Source organism: Kogia breviceps, chromosome 1 (genome assembly GCF_026419965.1).
Source record: "Kogia breviceps isolate mKogBre1 chromosome 1, mKogBre1 haplotype 1, whole genome shotgun sequence".
Taxonomy (NCBI): Eukaryota; Metazoa; Chordata; class Mammalia; order Artiodactyla; family Physeteridae; genus Kogia; species Kogia breviceps.
Window position 1 is genome coordinate 119,160,142 of NC_081310.1, and position 21,999 is coordinate 119,182,140.

Genomic DNA, 21,999 nt, shown 5'->3' on the forward strand with positions numbered 1-21,999 from the left:
CCGCTTTTTCCGAGGTTTGGAGGCAGAAGTTCGTGTTGGTTCTTTCTGCTACCCTAATAGACAGCAGGTGGCGGTTCGCGTGAGCACCGAGCCTGCGGTTTCCCGCTAGTTTTTTAAAGGTAAGGGCAGGTGTGCCGAGTCTCCTCCCTGAGCTGGGCGGCGTTTTGTTACTGGCCCTCCCTCACGCAGGCAGCCCCCGGCGCCTTCTCCGTAGACGTCTAAGCACCTCAACTAGTTCTTCCTGGCGAGGTGATGCAATTTAACAGGGCTTGTGGAGGTAACGGGCTTCTTCTCAGGCTGTCCCGGCGATGATGCCTAGTTCGAGTTTCTCGATTATCCATCGACGTCGCCAGCGTGGCCATTGGTGGTGGGGACAAATAGGGGATGTTTCTGCTTTGAACACCCCGGCAGTAAGGGACACTGTAGGCTTCCATGGTAGCAAATGTTTCACGCATTCCTTTATATACCCATTTATTATAGAATAAGTGATGTATTAATGAAACAATGTAAAACACTTTCTCCCCCATCTTGAGCAATAGATAATTACGACTGGAAGAGAAAATGGAAAAGCAGAAGCCCTTTAAATTGTTTGTACCACCGAGATTAAGTAGCAGTCAAGTATCTGCAGTGAAACCTCAGACTTTGGGAGGAGATTCGAATTTCTTCAAGGTAAGTTTGCATTTACTCATTGGGTAAATGAGGCAAAGTGAACTTTCTTATTGGTGATATCTTATAATTTTTTTCAGTAAATATGGTCTGATTTACCCAAGAATTTTGAATAGCATTGCTTTGAATGAATAATGAGCACACTTAATGTGTTTAGGCATCATTCATTTAAAGACATAATCACTGGTGCTTTGAATTCTGCGTACATAAGGGGACCTGCTTATTTTAATCCTCTTTCTTTAAATGATTTAAGGCAACTTATGAACATATACAATGAAATAGTAAAATATAAATTAGAAGAATATTAGAATCAAGGAAAATTAAGAAAATTTGGACAAATATGTTGACATACTGGTAAAAATCAGTATTTGAGGTTAAAATTTGACACTGAGCTTCTGGGTTGACAGGATAAAAGGGAAATTCGTACGTGTAGTAGGTTCTTATTGGAAAGGAGGAATACAGCTTTTTTTAGTAATTTATTTAAATTTCTCATGTGGGGACTTCCCTGGCGGTCCAGTGGTTAAGACTCTGCACTTTCACTGCAGGAGGCATGCGTTCAATCCCTGGTCAGGGAACTAAGAACCCGCATTATGCACAGTGCGGCCAAAAAAAAAATTACATTAAAATATAAATTTCTTATGTGGAACTTTATGTTGGAAATAGGATGAAGCAATGAATATTTTAATTTTCTATGTTGTAGAAAAATTCTTATGTCTCTATAGCCAAAGAATATAACATTAAAATGCTATTCAGTGGGGCTTCCCTGGTGGCGCAGTGGTTGAGAGTCCGCCTGCCGATGCAGGGGACACGGGTTCGTGCCCCGGTCCGGGAAGATCCCACATGCCGCGAAGCGGCTGGGCCCGTGAGTCATGGTCGCGGAGCCTGCGCGTCCGGAGCCTGTTCTTCGCAACGGGAGAGGCCACAACAGTGAGAGGCCCGCATACCGCAAAAAAAAAAAAAAAAAAAATGCTATTCAGTGAAGAAAATTCTCAATTTTACCAGGGGAAAGTTCATAATGAAATTGAAGAAAACCAATATTCTAAGCTACTAATTAAAATCACTAAAATTATTCCCGAGTACTTACAAAGCATGCATCATGTAATTTTAGTTTAGCTTTCTCTTATAAGTGAAAATTAAAAAATTTTGCTTTGTTTACATGGCAAAATCATTTGATATTTTAAACACTGTTTACATTAAAGGATTTACAATTATAGTCACTTTTTAAAGCAGATGTATATTGTATATGTAATTACATATTACACTGCTAGTTATTAGAGTGGTATGGGACAGTGTGTTTAAGAACTTCTTTGTGTTTCTAGGGTTTCAACAAATGTGTTGAAGATGATTTTGGTTTTCCATTTGCAATGACTAATCTCTCCAAAAATGAGAAAAACATTGATTCAGGTAGGAGACTAGAAAAGCAATACAAAGAAGCATTTTTAAAATACACATTGCTAGATATCAAATAAGAGTATTATATTGATAGCCTTGACATTAAAGCTAGATATAATACTTAATATATAAAACAGGACGTTAGCATATTTAATTTCAGTTGTCTTTTATCTTACAGATCCTGCTTTACAAAAAGTTGACTTTTTGCCCATGCTTGAACAGGTCAGTTAAGTATGGTGTATATAGATATAACCTGTTTAGATATTGAATTGCTTGCTTGCAAAAGAAAAAAAAAATCTTTAGTTGTTGGATTACTAGTCTTCAGTATTTAATTGCTGCTATTTGGAAACTATCATCAGAAATATTTTCTCATAGGAAAAATTTATTCATTTTTTAGGTTGATAATTCTGACAGTTGTCATTACCAGGAGGGACTAAAAGACTCTGATTTTGAGGTCAGAAGATTTCCCGTCCATATTAAATTTCTTGTAATTGGAGTATCATTTATTATTACTTGTATTTATTTTTCTTTTAAAGCCTCAAAAGGATTAATATTTAGTTAAGGTTTTAAGTTATATTCTTTAAAACCTTTTCACCACTTTGCTTTTCTTTTGAATTTGCTGAAACACTAGGCCTCTGTATTTTCCTGAGTTATAAAAGCATAAATTCTTAAGGGGCAATTTAACTTTAATCCATAAAAATCAAGAATAGAAAAGGGGAGATGAATGCAATGTGTGAAAAGGTTGAGAATTAAGCCAGTAATTTACAAACAATTCTTGAATTAATAGGTACGAATGTTTGGCTGGTTTATTGTCTAAGGAATTTGTAGGATATGGTGTACTTTTGATTTTAGTTATAAAAATCATTCTTTCTTATGGCACACAGATGTCTTTAAAACAAAGAGAAATTCCATGGCCTGGTAAAGTGCTATCTGTTTGTTGCTGGGATTATAGTATCACAAATTTAGAAATACAGAATTTATTCATATATTTTGATAACAGAGCTATCAACAAGGAGAAAATAGCATGATTAAAAAAAAAAGAAAACTCTGACATTTACCTTATAATGTGGAAAGGGATGATGCAGGAAATCCAAATAAAATCCAAATAAAACCTCAGGCTAAATGAAAGATCTTGTGTTCACTATTATTTTTCTTGTCATTGTACCTTAAACTTCATATCCTTTGGTCAATCCTTAAGCTGTTTGTATAACCAAAATATTTCAAGACCATTGCTAAAATTGACACATTTCATGTAGAGTGATTTAGTTTAGCTTTTAACCAGCCAGATTCTCTCATTGACTTAAAGATTTCTAACTTCTGGCTTAGGCACATTTTGAATTATTTAATTTTATTCATCAAGGAATAACTTAGTCAGGTGACCAGTAACCTTAGTGAAGTAGCTAATATTGCCTTAGTAGTTAGAAAAAAGTTAATATAACTTTCAGCATGGTATTAGGGCATAAATTGAGGAGAGATTTGGTCTCAACTATTAAGATACTCATGGATATTTTCAATAGGCAGCTCTAGTTTGGTTATACTAAAATTTTGAACTATTAACAGTCTTTGAAAACCTATTTTATAATAGAATTCAGAGCCAATGAGCAGACTATATTCAAAACTGTATAAGGAGGCTGAAAAGATCAAGAAATGGAAAGTGAGTGTAGAATCTGAACTGAAGCAGAAAGAAAACAAGTTGCAAGAAAATAGAAAAATAATTGAAGCACAGCGGAAAGCCATTCAAGAACTACAGGTATAATGAAATTTGTAATTGAAAATATAGTATAGTAAATCTTATAATACTATTAAAACTAGAGTATTATTTCAGAGTAAGTTGGGTTTATCTTGTTTCTGTGATGTGGATTTTAAGAATGGTGTTTTTTGAAGTTTCATTAATATTAGTTGCATTTCAACTTTAGGATGAGCAGAAGACAGGCTGCACGAAACTTAATGCAAATGACTAGGGAAATAGTAATTTACTTTAGATGAAGATTGATTTAATGATTCTAATTATAGAATTTTAATTTTTATTAGTTCCTGTTACTGATAATGTTTTGTTTGATATGTCTTTTTTATTATATTAGAAAATGACATTGTAGATAAAACTTTAAATTTGAAACTGTTTCGCTTCAATTTTATGGCATAGTGAAAGACAAATTTTGAGAAAATGCCACATTGGGTTAGGAGAAAGATAAAACATTTCAAAATGTTTAGGGAAGATAATACCACATTAAAATATTGTTGGGTACATTTTGGAGATAATTCAGCAAACCTAATTTTAGACTGATGAAAGTGAGACCCATATTCTTTTTTTTGTGTGTGTGTGTGTTACGCGGGCCTCTCACTGTTGTGGCCTCTCCCGTTGCGGAGCCTGTGCTCCCGACGCACAGGCTCAGAGGCCATGGCTCACGGGCCCAGCCGCTCCGCGGCATGTGGGATCTTCCCGGACCCGGGCACAAACCCGTGTCTCCTGCATCGGCAGGCGGATTCTCAACCACTGCGCCACCAGGGAAGCCCTAGACCCATATTCTTATAGGATATCCATAAGTGTGACAAAAATGTTCTTTTTTGTGTTCAAAGAAAATAATTCTTACAGACCATCATAGCATGTTAGCAAAGAAATGCTGCTTAATGAATATACTCATGTTTATTTTGCTAAGTAAAATGTGATGAACTGTTCTTCTGTCTTATAAATTAGTTTGAAAATGAAAAAGTAAGTTTGAAATTAGAAGAAGGAATTCAAGAAAATAAAGATTTAATAAAAGAGTAAGTAATAATTTAATGAATTTGTTTTTTACAAATTTATTTTTTATTCCAAACTAATTATTAAAATAATTTCCAACAATTGAATGAGCTCTTTTTGTTGTATAATATTAATTGATATATAGAATTATATCTGGGTGCTGTGGAGAAAAGGAAGACATACCTATTTTACATTCTTGCATTTGGCAAACTGTGGTCACTGACTAATAACTTCTCACTTTTTAAAATGACAGGCAAGGGGAAGCCATTACTTAGTGATGAAAAAGGTACCTGATAATCCTATATCTACAACTGCCTATGTATATTGTATACCTTTTTGTTTGACTATTGTTTTAGGTGAAACCCTTGCAGAAGAGGGCTCAACTTAGTTCCAAGTTAATTCTCACTGTCAAATTCCTGTTTTTGCCAGTGGCCCAATCATTCTTCCATTAATTTTGGCTTAAAACTTTAGTATCATCCTTTTAAAAAAATTAATTAATTAATTTTATTTATTTAATTTTGGCTGTGTTGGGTCTTCGTTGCTGCGTGCGTGCTTTCTCTAGTTGCGGTGAGCGGGCGCTACTCTTGGTTGCGGTGTGGGGGCTACTCTTGGTTGTGGTGCGCGGGCTTCTCATTGCAGTGGCTTCTCTTGTTGCAGAGCATGGGCTCTAGGCGCACAGGCTTCAGTAGTTGTGGCTTGCGGGTTCTAGAGCGCAGGCTCAGTAGTTGTGGCACACAGGCTTAGTTGCTCCACAGCATGTGGGATCTTCCCGGACCAGGGCTCCAACCCGTGTTACCTGTATTGGCAGGCAGATTCTTAACCACTGTGCCACCAGGGAAGTCCAAGAATTAGATTTGTAGTTACTTGTTTTGATTTTACAAAACCAGTAACAATAAAAAGTTCCTCTCTCTAGAACAGTGGTTCTTAAACTTTAGCAAGCTTCAGAATCACCTGCAGAGCGTGTTAAAACACATGCCGTTGGCCTCTCCTACCCTGCCAGAGTTTCTGATTCAGTGGAGTAGACTTAAGAATTTGTACTTCTAACAAGTAATGTGGATGCTGCTGGTGCAAGGATCATACTTTGAGAACTACTGATTTGTGGTAGAGAATAGTCACAGGCTTTGAAAACAAAACAAAACCACCTTTGATTTCAGTGACTTCTTAACCTTTTCATTTATTAGATTATTGAAAATGTTAAAGATGTAGTTTATGTAATATTACAGCTTTTGCTCTTCATTAAACTAATATTTAGACTTAAAAATTATTATACAATGTTAATCTGTAACAATTCATTTCTGCAGAAAAATTATACATTGGAAAATTTAAACTGGTGTATATGTTAACAACTTCAAGATACCCAGAGGTCATTTTTTTTAAACTTTCAATACCATTTAATAAGATTTGGAAGATATGACTACATTATATTGACCTTTAAAATTTTTTTGGTTGAGATATAATTGACATATAACATTATATTATTTTTAAGTGTACAATGTAATAATTGATATATGTATATATTGCAAAATGATCACCACAATAAGTCTAGTTAATATCCATTACCACATATAATTACAGATTTTTTGTTTTGACAAGAACCCTCAAGACCTACTCTCTTAGCAACTTTCAGATATACAATATTACTGACTATATTCATCATGCAGTATATTACATCCCCAGGATTTATTTTATGACTGGAAGTTTGTATCTTTTAACTCCCTTCACGCATTTTGCCCACCTCCCACCTCTGTTTCTGGCAACCATCAATCTGTTGTCTGTATCTATAAGTTTGTTTTTAATTTTTTTTTTAAGATTTTACATATAAATGAGACCATATGGTATTTGTCTTTCTTTGTCTGAGTTATTTCATATAGCATAATGCTCTCAAGTTCCATTCATAGTGTTGTAAATGACAGGATTTCCTTCATTTTTATGGCTGTATATATATTCCACACTTTATTTATCCATTGATAGTTAGGTTGTTTCCATGTCTTGACTGTTGTAAATAATGCTGCATTAAACATGGATAAATTTTTAAAAAATGAATATTTTCTCTCATTTAGTAGGTTGACTTTTAATTTTGTTTGTGGTTTCTTTTGCTGTGCAGAAGCTTTTTAATTTGATGTAGCCCACTTGTTTATTTTTCCTTTTGTTACCTTTGCTTTTGGTGTTAAATCCAGAAAATCATCACCTATGTCAAGGAACTTACTGCCTATGTTTTCTTCTAGGAGTTTTATGATTTCAGATCTTAGGTTCAAGTCTTTGATCCCTTTTGACTTTATTTTTGTGTATGGTGTAAGGTAGTGGTCCAGTTTTGTTCTTTTGCATGTGGCTGTCTAGTTTTCCCAACACCATGTATTGAAGAGACTGTCCTTTCCCCATTCTATATGTTTTTTGGTTTCTTCATCATGAATTAATTGACTGTATATCTGTGGGTTTATTTCTGGGCTGTCTGTTCTGTTCCATCGATTTATGTGTCTGTTTTTATGCCAGTACCATACCATTTTGATTACTGTAGCTTTATAATGTAGTTTCAAATCAAGAAGTGTGATGCCTCCAGCTTTGGTCTCCTTTCTTAAGATTACTTTGGCTAATTGAGGTTTTTGGTGATGCCATACAAATTTTGGTATTCTTTGTTCTGTTTCTGTGAAAAATGTCATTGGAAATTTGAGTGGGATTGCATTGAATTTGTAGATTGCTTTCAGTATTGTGGTATTGTGATTTATAAGAAAAAATATATATTTGGTCATTCAGATGACCAAAATATATTTCACATATATATTTAGTTTTCATCCATCTTTCCTGACTCACAACTCCTCAAACCCTTGGAATTTCCTAAATGTTGAGAGTGAAAAGGTGTCTTGTTATGCTAATGAGGTGACTTTTGGAACCCCCTTAGGATAGGGGCCAGTTGCCTGAAGAGCCAACCAAGTGGTTAGAGGATTGAAATTTCCAACCCCTGGGGACAGGCGAGGGCCTGGAGGTTGAATCAGTTGCTAATGGCTAAAGATTTAATCAGTCATGACTATCTAATGAAGCCTCTGTAAAAACCTGAGAGGTCAGGGTTCGAGAGGTTCCTGGTTGGTGAACATGTGGAGATTTGGGGAGAATGATGAGCTCGGAGAGAGCATGAAAGATTCTCACCCTTTCCTCATACGTTGCCCTGTGCATCTTTCCCACTTGGCTGTTCCTGAGTTATATCCTTTTATGATAAACCGGTACTCTAGTAAGTAAATTGTTTCTCTGAGTTCTCTGAGTCATTCTAGCAAATTAATAGAACCCAAGGAGGAGGTCATGTGAACCTCTGATTTATAGCCAGTTGGACAGAACCACAGGTAACAACCTGGGCTTGCAACTAGCATCTGAAGTTGGTGGGATAGGGGAGGGTGGCAGTCTTATAGGACTGAACCCTTAACTTATGAAGTCTGATGCTATCTCCAGGTAGATGGTGTCAGAGTTGAATTGTAGGACACTCAGCTGTGGTGCTCAGAATTGCTTTTTGGTGTGGGGAACCCCCTTCCAAATTTGGAATTGGTACCAGACTCCATTTAGGTAGTGTGGACATTTTAACAATATTAATTCTTCCAATTCATGGACACAGAAGATTTTTCCATTTATTTGTGTCTTCAATTTCTTTCATCAGTGTGTTATATTTTTCAGTGTGCAGGTCTTTTACCTCCTTGGTTAAATTTATTCCTAAGTGTGTTATTATTTTTGATGTAATTGTAAATGGAATTATATTCTTATTTTCTCTTGTGATAGTTCGTTATTAGTGTACAGAAATACAACTGATTTTTGTATGTTGGTTTTGTATCCTGTAACTTTACTGAATTTGTTTATTAGTTCTAACAGTTTTTCGGTGGAGGCTTTAGGGTTTTCTATATATCATAACATGTCATCTGCAAATAGTGACGGTTTTACTTTGTTCTTTCTGATTCAAGTGCCTTTTATTTTCTTGTCTATTGCTGTGGCTAGGACATCCAATACTATGTTGAATATCAGTGGCAAGAATGGGCATCCTTGTCTTTTTCCTGATCTTAGAGGACAAACTTTCAGCTTTTCAGGGTTGAGTATGATGTTAGCTGTGGGCTTGTTATATATGGCTTTTATTATGTTGATGTAGGTTCCCTCTGTACCCACTCTGTTGAGAATTTTTATCATAAATGGATTTTGAATTTTGTCAAAAGCTTTTTCTGCATCTGTGAGATGATCAGAGGTCTTATTCACATAATTAATGACTCTTCAGAAAATTACTTATTTTATGTTTTGAAGGTAAGATAGCTAGAATATTTCTGGGGTTATTAGTAATGAAAATCCCAATCCTCTCTTCTCACTTTATTTCTTAGGTGAATCTGGAACTGTTTACTAAAAGGTTATTGAAAGCTACTTGGGTAGAAACTTTTCAAGGAGCTTTTCACTTTAAAAGGAGGCAGTTATTAAATCATCTTTGCTAATAGTACAGTCAACCAATTTTTCCTTCATATAGTCACTTATGAACTATATGTGATATAAAATATTATGATGTTATAAGATTTCTTTAAAATTGTAACAGTAATGTTTCATAATTTTTATATATGATTTTGCTTTGAGATAGATTACACTTATGCAAACTCTTTCCTCTGTTTCAGGAATAATGCTACAAGGCATTTATGTAATCTACTCAAAGAAACTTGTGCCAGATCTGCTGAAAAGACAAAGAAATGTAAATATCTTTCTCATTTTATATGATTTTATCAATTTCTTGTTATTACTTTAATGGTGGGGGGTGAAGAGGGGAACAAATTGTCTTTTCATTTTTTGGAACCAATTAAAAATATTTTTTTAATTTTTAAATTTTTATTTATTTATTTATTTGGCTGTGTTGGGCCTTAGTTGTGGCACGTGGGCTCTTCATTGCAGCATGCAAGGTCTTTTGGTTGTTGCATGTGGTGTCTTTTCGTTGCGGCATGTGGGGTCTTTTTGTTGCAGCATGCGGGCTTCTCTCTACCTGTGGCGCACGGGCTCCAGAGCACGCGAGCTACATAGTTGTGGTGCATGGGCTGTCTAGTTCCGGCACGTGGGCTCTCTAGTTGTGGTGCATGGGCTCCAGAGCATGCGGGCTCAGTAGTTGAGGTACGTGGGCTCTCTAGTTGTGGTGCGTGGGCTCTAGAGCATGCAGGTTCAGTAGTTGTGGCATGGCCTTAGTTGCCCTGTGGCATGTGGGATCCTAGTTTCCCGACCAGAGAGCGAACCTGTGTCCCCTGCATTGGAAGGTGAATTCTTAACCACTGGACCACCAGGGAAGTCCCAGGAGCCATTTTTTATTTGAACGAGTTATATGTGTCTCATACCATTTCTTTGTATAAGTAGTAACTAGATTCTCAGTTCTTTGAGCTTTGAAGAGTTCTTCAAGCTTTTTGAAAGATAATATATTTTAAAAGATATATATTTACTTGGCATTTATGGTTCATTCTCATTTCAGTTAAAGTGTGCTCTTGAGACTAACCTTCTCTTCTGTTTGGAACAACCAGGAAATTGAATCAAGAATGATATATAGCCATGTTCATAATAGAAAATACTGATGTAGGGCTATGCTGAAAGCATAGTGCTTAAGAATAGCAGTGTAGTATTTATTTATAAATAGAATTCTCACATTTCTTCTAAAGAAACATTATTTTAAAACATTCTGTTAAGGTTGTGGTATATATGTGAAAGTGCATGTTTTTATTTTATGCATATTTTGATGTTAATTGTAAAGTAGGAATTTTTTTCGTTTTGATGAAAAACAATCTGATTTTCAAAAATAATTGTTTTTGTCTTTGTCATTAATCTGCCACTAGGTGTACTTTGTTGTTTGTTTGTTTCTGCCAAGAATCTATTGGGAAATACTGTCTACCTGTTTTTTCGGGATAGCCTCTATTTTTCAAATTTTAATTGATACCACAGCTTAAGAGCTTGGACTGAAGAGATAGTTAGCCCTGTGCTCAAATTCGAACTTTCAGTTGTTATCTGCATGACCTTGAATAATTTGAATAATTTATGTAATCTCTGACCCTCTGTTTATTAGTTAATAAAGTACCTCTTAGTGTTGTTTTGAGAATTAAAGTAGTTAATAAATATAAAATGCTTAGAACAGTGCAAAGTGCTCAATAAATGTTAGCCATTATTATTATTTCTAGTATGCAGTATTGCTAGTTATTTTATTCTTGGTCTCTGCCTAAAGTACTTTACTTTTGCAACTATATATACCTTCCAGAATGTACTGCACCACTATCAGCTCTTCCACGATACCCTGTTTATTCAACTTGCAAGATTAACTTTTCTGTCTAAATATAAAAAGTGGTGAAAAGTATATGGGTAAGGTAGAGAGATAGTATATGGACTGCATTGTAGAAAGTAACCTGGGCTAGAGAGACAAGGCTGCTAGTTCTTTCTTCCATTTAGTTTTAAGCAAAGTCAGATATCAGATGGTGGGAGAGGTTTGAAGAACCTTTTAAACATTTTTAGGTGATCTCTTAAATGAACTAAATAGTATATCTTTTTTTTTCATATTTCAGTTTATTTATTTATTTATTTATTTATGACAACGCCACATTGCTTGCAGGATCTTAGTTCTCCAGCCAGGGATTGAACCTGTGCCCTTGGCAGTGAAAGCACAGTGTCCTAACCACTGGACCACCACAGAATTCCCCTAAAGAGTATATCGTGATGTGACATTGTAGATTCTTTTTTTCCTAAAACATCTTTTATTTATTATTATTTTTTAAATTTTTATTGGAGTATACTTGATTAAAAATGTTGTGTTAGTTTCAGGTGTACAGCAAAGTGAATCAGTTACACATATACATATATCCACTCTTTTTTAGATTCTTTTCCCATATAGGTCACTACAGAGTATTGAGTAGAGTTCCCTGTGCTATGTAGTAGGTCCTAATTAGTTATCTATTTTATATATAGTAGTCTGTATATGTCAGTCCCAATGTCCCATTTTATCCCTTCCTCCTACCTTACCTCCTGGTAACCATAAGTTTGTTTTCTACATCTGTAACTCGATTTCAGTTTTGTAGATAAGTTCATTTGTACCTTTTTTTAGATTCCACATATAAGCAATATCATACGATATTTGTCTTTCTCTGTTTGACTTACTTCACTCAGTATGATAATCTCTAGGTCCATCCATGTTGCGGCAAATGGCATTAGTTCATTATTTTTTCTGGCTGAGTAATAGTCTGTTGTATATATGTACCACATTTTCTTTATCCATTCCTCTGTGGATAGACATTTAGGTTGCTTCCATGCAACCATGCTTCCATGCTTCCATGTCCTGGCTATTGTAAACAGTGCTGCAGTGAACATTGGGGTGCATGTATCTTTTTGAATTATGGTTTTCTCTGGATATATGCCCAGGAGTGGTGGATCATATGGTAGCTCTAGTTTTAGTTTTGTAAAGAACCTCTATACTGTTTTCCATAGTGGCTGTACCAATTTACATTCCCACCAACAGTTTAGGAGGGTTCCTTTTTCTGCACATCCTCTCCAGCATTTACTGTTTTTAGATTTTTTGTTGATGGCCATTCTGACTAGTGTGAGGTGATACCTCATGGTAGTTTTTTTTTTTTTCTTTCAGATGGTAAAATTTTTTTTTGTTTTTAAAGATACTATAATTTATTTATTTATATTTGGCTGTGTTGGGTCTTCGTTTCTGTGCGAGGGCTTTCTCTGGTTGTGGCAAGCGGGGGCCACTCTTCATCGTGGTGCGCGGGCCTCTCACTATTGCTCCCTCTCTTGTTGCAGAGCACAGGCTCCAGACACGCAGGCTCAGTAGTTGTGGCTCACGGGCCTACTTGCTCTGCGGCATGTGGGATTTTCCCAGACCAGGGCTCGAACCCGTGTCCCTTGCATTGGCAGGCAGATTCTCAACCACTGTGCCACCAGGGAAGCCCTCAGATGGTAAAATTTTTATTGGAAATACCTGATCTATATTTAGAACTCATAAACGTACAGTTGAAAAAAATAGATTCATATACCCAAGTTGTTCCAAACACACTTATAAGTTTTCCAATCATTGAATCAAGAAATGAGTTTTAAATTTAATTTAAATGAAATAAAATGAAAAATCAGTCCCTCCATCTCATCAGTCACATTTCCAAAGGTCTGTTGCTCACCTTTGGGGCATTGGAGGTCTAGATAATACTGTTAAGCCTAAGTCTGATTGTACTGTTGCTGTGCTCCTAATTCTCCAGCAGTTTCCCATCACATTCAATGGAAAAGTCGAAGTCCTGACAATGGTACACAAGGCCTTACATGTCTGCCCCTGCCTACTCTTCCATCCTCATCTCTGCTTCTCTCCTCCTCATTGACTCCACTCAGGCCACCTCAGACTCTCCAGACCTACTCCCACTTCAAGTTCTTTGTCCCTGCTGGTCCCTCTGCCTGGGATGCTCCCACCCCTCCCTAATATCATCATGTGCTGCTCCCTTACTTCCTTCAGGTCTTTATTCAAATACCATCTTCCCCTAGGTTCTAGCCTAGCCACTCTATTGTACATTGATGACCCCAACCCCTACTGACACTTCAAGTCCTTCTTCCCTGAATTGTTTCATTCCTGGGCAGTCAATCACTATCTGACAAACTCTAGATTTTACTTTTTTGAGATGTTTATTATCTTACCTCCTCCCGCAATGGAATGTAAGCTCTATGAGATTAAAATTGTTGTCTGTTTATTCACAGCTGGATCTCTGGCCCTGAGCATATCACTTGTTGAATGATTGTACCTCATGGTAGTTTTGATTTGCATTTCTCTTATAATTAGTGATGTTGAGCTTCTTTTCATGTGCTTTTTAGCCATGTGTATGTCTTCTTTGGAGAAAAGTCTTTTTAGGTCTTCCACCCATTTTTTGACTGCATTGTTTGCTCTTTTGATATTGAGTTGAATGAGCTGTTTGTATATTTTGGTGATTAACCCCTTGTCGGTTGCTTCATTCCCAAACATTTTCTCCCATTCTGAGGGTTGTCTTTTTGTTTTGTTTATGGTTTCCTTTGCTGTGCAAAAGCTTTTAAGTTTAATTAGGTCCCATTTGTTTATTTTTGTTTTTATTTTCATTACTCTAGGAGGTGGATCAAAAAAGATCTTGCTGTGATTTATGTCAGTGTTCTGCCTATGTTTTCCTCTAAGAGTTTTTAGTCTGCGGCCTTACATTTATGTCTTTAATCCATTTTGAGTTTATTTTTGTGTATTAGGGAATGTTCTAATTTCATTCATTTACATGTAGCTGTCCAGTTTTCCAAACACCACTTATTGAACAGACTGTATTTTCTCCATTGTATATTCTTGCCCTAAAAAATCTTAATATTTGCCTTATATTTACTGTAAACTCCATCTGTATTCTTGCCGTAAGCCTTTATTTTTGCTATTGTGATTTTCTCTGTCTTTTATTTATTCATTCAACATTTTAAAAAGTGCCTACTATGTGCCATGAAATGTTCTAGATTCTGAGGGAAAATAGTAGAAAACAGACAAAATTTCTGCTATTATGGAGTATGCACTCTTGTAAAGGGACACACACCATAAATGAATAAATAAAATACATGTTTGGTGATGACAACTGCTTGAAAAGAGAATATTTTGGGATAGGGTATTTGGGGAAGTTTTTTTCTGATTAAGTGGTATTTGATTAGAAACCTGAATAAATGAGGGAATGTATCATGTAGCTATTTTGGGAATGAATATTTCAGGCAGAGGAAACAGCAAATGCAAAATCCCTTAGATGAGAGCCTGTTGAATCTTTTCAAGTCATAACAGTGAGGTCACTGTGCTGTTCCTTCCATATTTCTTACCTTTTTTGTATCTTTTTGTTTGTTTGTTTTTTGTTTTTGCTGTATGCGGGCCCCTCACTGCTATGGCCTCTTCCGTTGCGGAGCTCAGGCTCTGGACGCACAGGCTCAGCGGCCATGGCTCACGGGCCCAGCCGCTCCGCAGCATGTGGGATACCCCCAGAGCGGGGCACGAACCCGTGTCCCCTGCATCGGCAGGTGGGCTCCCAACAATTGTGCCAACAGGGAAGCCCACCTTTTTTGTATCTTTCATCTTCTTTTCTCATTGTGCTCCCTTCAGGATAATTTCTTCTGGTTTCTTCCAGTTCACTAATTCTCTATTTAGCTGTTTCTTAACTGTTTTTAAATTCATCTGTTAGGCCTTAATTTCTGCTCTTGTATTCTCTGGTTCTGTTCTTTAAAAAATATCTGTAGTGTTACTTTTTAGAGTTTCAAATTCCTTGCAGAAATTTTTAAGCTCGTTTTTTTTTGTCTCCATGAGCATAGTAAGCTTAGTTTTATTAAATTTTTTGTCCAGCAATGCCAATATCTGGAATCCCTTGGGATCTGTTTCTGTGGTTTGTTGTTTTGTAGATTCTAGTTCTTGTTGTTTATCTCATTGTGTACTTCATTATTTTTGATTGTTTGCTTGAGACTTAGAATGATGTGACATTTTCCTAGTTCTGAATGCTGAGAAATTTTAGATTATATCCTGGACATGTTGTGAGATTCTGGGTCCTGTTAAAAGTCCCCTGGAGAATGTTTGTTTGTTTGTTTGTATTTTAGCAGATAGGCAACTCAAGTTTAGATCACAAGTTCAATCTTACCTTTTGTGTGCTAGGGTTCCATTATCAGTTCAGTTTTCAAAGCTTTTTCCATGTTACTCTGCGTCTGTTTCATGTACGCTCCACTCAAGATTAGATTAGTTCTGGGACTTGGATAGTGATTTCAGAGCCTTTGCTATATTTGCCTTGGGTCTATCTTGTACATGCACATCCTCCCTTTTCCCTATGGGACTTGTGCCAAGTCATACAAATAATTAGGGAATCCCCTTCTCCAGCTCTCTCTAGCATCGACCCTTCACCCTCAGCCTTACAGGGGTCCCGTCCTCCTGTCCTTTGGTGAGAGACATGGAGTTTCTCCTGGGGTTTTATATGTCCTTGCTGCCATGGCTGTTGTAGCTCCACTACTGGAGCCACCCTTGGGGCAGGGCTGGAAGAGAAAAAAAAAAAAAGAAAAAAAAACCGGGATTTCTTTTTGCTTTTACAGTTCTGCTGGGGGCTTACACTTTAGTAATGCTAGGAGAGGAGGTAGGAAAAAAACTAAACAAACAGGAAACTCGCCTTCACATGAGTCACTTCTTCAAGATTTTACTTTTCTTCCCAATCTACCTGCTTTTGCTTACTTTTCAGATTTCTCGAGTAGTTGCTTTATGGATTTCATCCAGAGTTTTTAGTTGTAATCAATGGGAGAGAAAGGCTATAGTGGGCTTATTCCATCTTGACTGACACTGGAAATTGGTTTAGGTTTTCTGAGTTATAATCCTCAACCTATTCTTGGCCTGATGATTCATCATTATCTTTTTAGATCTTTGATTCTTTCAATAATTCAAAAAATTCCTCCAGATTTTTGTCTTTAGGAGGAAGGTTGGTCTGAATTATTTAGTCATTACCATAAAACAGAGTCCTGGATGCTTTTTCAAAATATAGATCAAATAATGTCACTGTCTAATTTTTTCAGTGGCTTTCCATAGTTTTCAAGATAGCATGGTGTTTGCCACTTCCCTTCACCTTGCTAAATGTTTTCACATGTCCCACATACACAAACTCATGGAGAACTACTTGTTAACCCCTAAATAGATTATACTTCTGAGTTTTTGCATATGTTTATTGGCTGATCCTCCTTCCTTCTTTATCTTGTTAATTCATATTTGTCCTTCAAAACTCAGAGTAATTATTACCACCCTTGGGAAATATTCCCTAATTTTTCAGTCTGACTTAGATGCTCCTCTTCTTTTACTTAGAACCCTTAGTATACCTTTATCATGTATTTATGAATTCCTTCAACAAATATTGAGTACCTACTACATCTCACTGTAAACTTGCAGGCAAGGGATCATGTCTTATTTGACTCAGTATATTCAATACTTTACACAGTGTCTGTGAAGATAGCAGGCAATAAATGAATTCATGAATGAATAAATAAAGAATAAATTTGTTCTTAGATGTACCTTAAAATAAAAACCCTTTAAATGGCTGTCTATTGCTCACGTTAAGTACATTGGAATTCTTTAGCCTGCCATTCGAAGTACTGCATACTTTTTTTTTTTTTTCTGTAGCCTTATTCCTTAATCTAAATTACTTAGTGTTGAAAAGGACTTTAAAGCTTTTTGGTCTATTTACATATCCATTGCCTTAATTCTTTTATAGGAAATTAATAGTTTCCTTTGTGACTACCAAGTGGTAGTCTCTTTCCTGTGTTTGAACATATTCAGTGTTGGAAACCCACTAACCCCGAGGCTGTCATTTAAGCACAGCTCTTATTTTTATGTTGAAATCTCTCTCTCTTTTTGTTTTTTTGGCCACACCACGCAGCTTTCGGGATCTTAGTTCCCCACCAGAGATGGAACCTGGGCCACCTGCAGTGAAAGTGTGGACCGCCAGGGAATTCCCTGTTGAAATCTCTTATCCTGAAATATCTTTGTAGTTTCTCTCTTCTTATTGTAATTTTTTTCCTTAAGCCATACAGAAAAAGTCTAAGCACTTTTTATCTCTTTAGATTTTTAAAGGTGGTTACTTGTCCTTACTGAATCTTGTCTTCTTCAGCCTAGATGTTTCAAGATTCTTTGTACTTTTGTAATTTTGGTTGATTTGTTTGAATATTGTTGTTATATTTAGGAGTCCAGATCTGTATGAGGTAATCTAATGTGTAACTTGACCTGTGTAAAGGACTATTTCTTGTCTAATTGTAGGTGTCATTAATGAACTCTAAAGTCAGCTTATTTGATAGTCACATTGTATTATATATAGGCTTTAGTGACTTCATTAGTAATTAAAATCACTTTTTTTTTTTTACTCATTCTTTGTAAGTGCATTTAGATTTTGAATCCAAATAGCATTCTTTGCATTTATCCCTACTGAATTTCATTAGGCAGGCCTGTGTTTTAATCATGTACCAACACTTATTATTTTGGGATCCTAGCAAATAACATAATTTTTCTGTGTCACACTTTTGTTATCTGTGAAATGGGGATAATCACAGTTCCTTTTATCTATACCTAGATTTCTACCTAAATATATAGTATATGTATTTATGTGTATATTTTCCCCCTTGCCAGGACTCTGGCATTTTCTTGATCCTTATAATTTACAGTTTTGTCAGTGTAATCATTTAGATCTATGTGTACCAGTCTATTTCTTTAGACCAGGAAAGCCTTATGATATCTTTGGTCACTTATTCTGATTTCTGTTTGGGCATATTTATTATTTGTTTGTTGGCCCTCTGTTCTTCATTTCTCTAATTGTTTTAATATTTGTTCCCCCACCCCTTCTATTTACATTTGTTTCCTGTATTAGGAAACAATTTGACTTCTGAAATATCAGTTCTTTCCTGTCCTGCCTCTAATCTCTAGTTCCTTTGAGTCTCTCATTATCTAAGCCATTGCCCCTTTCCTCCTTATTTATTTTTTTCTATTTAATTCACCCCATTTCTTGAATTTCTAACGTGGCCTGTTCTTTCTTTATGACTGTATCTTCCTCTTTCACTGAGACCATATTTTCTTGGTTCTGTTGAGAATACCAAATAGTTTTCTAAAATTTTCATCTGAATTCTCTAGAGTTCATTTTCAGAGATAGGCTGTTCCTTTTAACATCTTTCATGTTCCCTTTTCTTTGTTTTACAGTATTTTTTCATAGGCCTCGTGTAGGTTTTCTAACCATATACATCATTGAAAAAACAAGAAGTATCTAGACTAAATAAACAAACTAGGTGATAAACTGAGCTTGGTCCTAGTATAGTGGTTGAATCCTCTTTTTATATTTATAGTTGTATGGCAGGTCACTGAGCAATTTCTAATGTTTTCACCTTGCATGGCTCTACTTATGGTAGGTGAATCTCTTTTCTGTCCCTTCTGTGTGGTTTTCTTGTACTCTGATAAATTTTGTAGAATATATGATTCTGAGTGATTTTAGTCAACACACTCAAGTATGCACAAGATTTTTATGTCTTAAAATATTTAAAAAATCTTAATTTTTAAGATTTTTTATATCTTTATATTTTATGTTTATTTTTTATATTTTTATATCTTTATATCTTAAAGCCTTCATTCTGCTAGCATGGAAGAAATTATCTCAGTAAATTTGGGAATTTTTCTTCTTTCCCTGGGATTGTATGTAAATTTGGGGGTGCCCATATAGTACCATGTGGTAGAGAGGGACGTTTGTTTCTCAGTCATCTATCCTCTGAGACTTTTCATCATTTCGATTGGTTTTCAGTTATTGGTCCACATAGATAGTTGGTGAGCTGTTCCTCATACCAGTCCTCAGGGCCTATTCAGGTATGCTGGTTCTCTGTGCTCTATCCCACCATGCTCAGTTGCACAACGTGTTGGAACAAGGGAAATTGTGAAGCTGTTTAAGGCCCTACCTGTCTATATATATTTCACAGGCATTTCTTCTCAGGTTTTGTCATCTTCCTAGAGTTATGCTGAAGAAAAAAAAACACAGCCCCACTCTACTCTTGGTTTGCCCTAACTCTCTGGGATTTCTGTGTTCCCCAACCCTGAGGTTTAGCTTGGTGAGGGTAGAGGGCTACAGAACCCTTTCATAAGTACCTGCCAGAACCTAATAAGCTCTCTCAGCTTCCCCTTTTAAAGGCTTCTTCCTTACAAACTGGTAGATATTTCTTAGGTCTAGAGGATAGAAGCTTTGCTCTGACTTATATATTTTGAAAATCTATTACTTGTTTATATCTCGAATCTTTCCCCGAATCCCAACACTGGGCTTTTGAAACTCAAAGACATTTTCTTTGCTTTTGGTTGAGCCATTTCTTATTTAAGATGACGAATGTAGCCAGATCTAGTTGGCCAAATTAGGGCCAAGTAAGTGTGTGTGTGTGTGTGTGTGTGTGTGTGTGTGTGTGTGTGTATGTGTATGTGTGTGAGAGAGAGAGAGGAGGGAGAGGGGAGAGAGAGGGAAGGGAGGAGGGAATAAGGGAGTGAGGTGGGGGTGGGGAGTTTAGATAGATAGATAGATAGATATCAGGAAAACCAAAAAGGGAGGCTTATATTGTTACAGTATTATGTCAGTACATTAGAACAATCTGTTACCAAAGTCCCTTCTCTATGCCGCCTGTAGCAACTTGCTCCTGACAACTGTAAAGTACATCTATACCAATACATTTTCTTTTTTGTAGTTTTATTTATTTGCTTTTCAGTACTTGCCTATTGGAAGAATGACTGGAGGGTATTTTGGAAGTACTGGTGGTAGTGGTAATGGGAAGATTGGAGGTGTTGGCAATAGAATGAAGTTCTTTGGCGCAAATAATGTCTGTGGAATAGAGAAGGTTTGTTGCTAAATGTGTTTGTTAGTGAATATGAGACAGTGAATAGATGGAGTGAGAAGGATGAACCATCTTTCTGTTGAAATGCTAATGTGTTCTGTCTTTATTTCTTTAAATTTTCCAGCCCTTTAATATTCAAATAAAAGTGGTTTGGCTCCTGTTCCATGTGCTGTGATAAGTCTAGAGCTCTCTCCAGTACTTTTGAGGGGTTTAGGATATTTGTATTCTTCTAAAGTCAGTTCATTTGGTTCTTCATTGAAATTTGAGTCTATTGTAGCTGCCGTTCTCTTGTTTTGCAGCTTGTTACTGAGAATATAGTACTAATACCCTCCCTTTAGTCTAATGTGGTTTCTGTGATGCTTGGCCTTACCTGGGGGAATGATGATGGGACAGCTGCATTTCTTTTCCTGCCTCGTGCCTTAATTCTCTACAGCACCACCTATCAACTCTAAGTTTTACTGACTTTACTCAAGGCTTGAGTATAGTTAGAGGGAATCATTGCTCAGGTTAAAAAAAACAAAACAAAAAAGAAAACCCTAAAAAATATTATAGAGGATTTACAGGAGATTTGTCCTTGGGGCTACACCTGTTCTTAACTTGTTCCTCTGGTCTTGAGATTTATCTTCTTTCCTGCCTCTTCAGAGATAGAGCAGAAACAAGAGTGAGCTTTGCCTTTCACATGTACTTCATGAATCTTAAATATACAAAGGAAAAATACTTCATAGACTAGTGGTTAAATCCCTACTTATTGTAAAGGCTTAAACTGTAAATATATTTTACAAAGTTTGAATAAATTAATGAATAGTAGTAATTCTATAAAAGGAAATTAGAGATAATTGAACAGCACCTAGCTTTTGAGGTTGATGTCATGAAGTATGACCATACCTTACTATGAAGCTGCTTTTGATACTACTTTAAAAGACTCAAAAGATATACCAGTGCCATTTACTAACACAGATTTTAAAATATTTTAATGTTTACTGGTGACATTTGAGTATTATCTTATTGGAATTGTAATTGTTTTAAAATTTACTTTTGAAATATTTTATATTTATAATAGATGAATATGAGCGGGAAGAAACTAGGCAAGTTTATGTGGACCTAAATAGTAACATTGAGGTAAGTGGTATTGAAAATTTGAATATTTTAAACAGAGGCATTTCTAAGCAAATTAGAGTGATAGCTACAAAGATATGAATAATTGTTCTTGCTAAAGGGATTATTATTTATCTTTTTATATATGATTATATCCAATAAAATTCCCAGGGTTCTATATATACCATGAGTATTAATGTTCTATTTTTTAGTATTGTTTGAATTTACATGTTAGTGACACCATTTAACTTAATTTATTAGATATTAACTCCGTGTCAGAGACTAGCACATTGTGACACTTAACCATTAATTTGAAAAACATACCAGTATTATCAATCTGTGTCTGGTGCCTGTTTACCTTTTTTACCCCATCCCCTATCATTTTCCACTTTGCTTCTCTTCTATAGTTGTTCCTTTCTTTTTTGTTTCTCAAACTTGCTAAGCTCTTTCTGATCTTGCTTCTTTGAATTTGTTCCTTCTATCTAGAACTTCTGTATCCAAGATCTTATGCAAACTCATAAGCTTCATTCTGCTTTTTTATTATCCCCTTTACTACTTTACCTAAAATGTCTTTCTATTCAATTATCCTCTATCTCCTCACCTTGTCTAACTTTTCTGAAGAGCACTTAAAACTACATGATATTTATTTGATATACACGTGTGTGTGTGTATTTGTGTGTGTATATATTCTTTCTTACACTGGAATATAAGTTCCAATAGGGTAAGGACTTTGTCTTATATCCTAAGTGCTTAAAACA

The 21,999-nt window shown here is 35.8% G+C and overlaps 1 protein-coding gene across 2 annotated transcripts in view; it reads left to right on the forward strand.

The window, feature by feature from the left end:
- Positions 1-561: 561 nt before the first annotated feature.
- SYCP1 (synaptonemal complex protein 1) overlaps positions 562-21,999 on the forward strand; it is a 161,623-nt gene continuing 140,185 nt past the window's right edge. For both annotated transcript variants that reach the window (XM_059037095.1, XM_059037102.1), the window contains exons 1-8: positions 562-669; positions 1,986-2,070; positions 2,237-2,280; positions 2,456-2,512; positions 3,644-3,808; positions 4,754-4,821; positions 9,424-9,497; positions 21,207-21,265. In XM_059037095.1, the coding sequence (XP_058893078.1) occupies positions 562-669; positions 1,986-2,070; positions 2,237-2,280; positions 2,456-2,512; positions 3,644-3,808; positions 4,754-4,821; positions 9,424-9,497; positions 21,207-21,265 (660 nt within the window). The remainder of the gene's footprint in view (positions 670-1,985; positions 2,071-2,236; positions 2,281-2,455; positions 2,513-3,643; positions 3,809-4,753; positions 4,822-9,423; positions 9,498-21,206; positions 21,266-21,999) is intronic.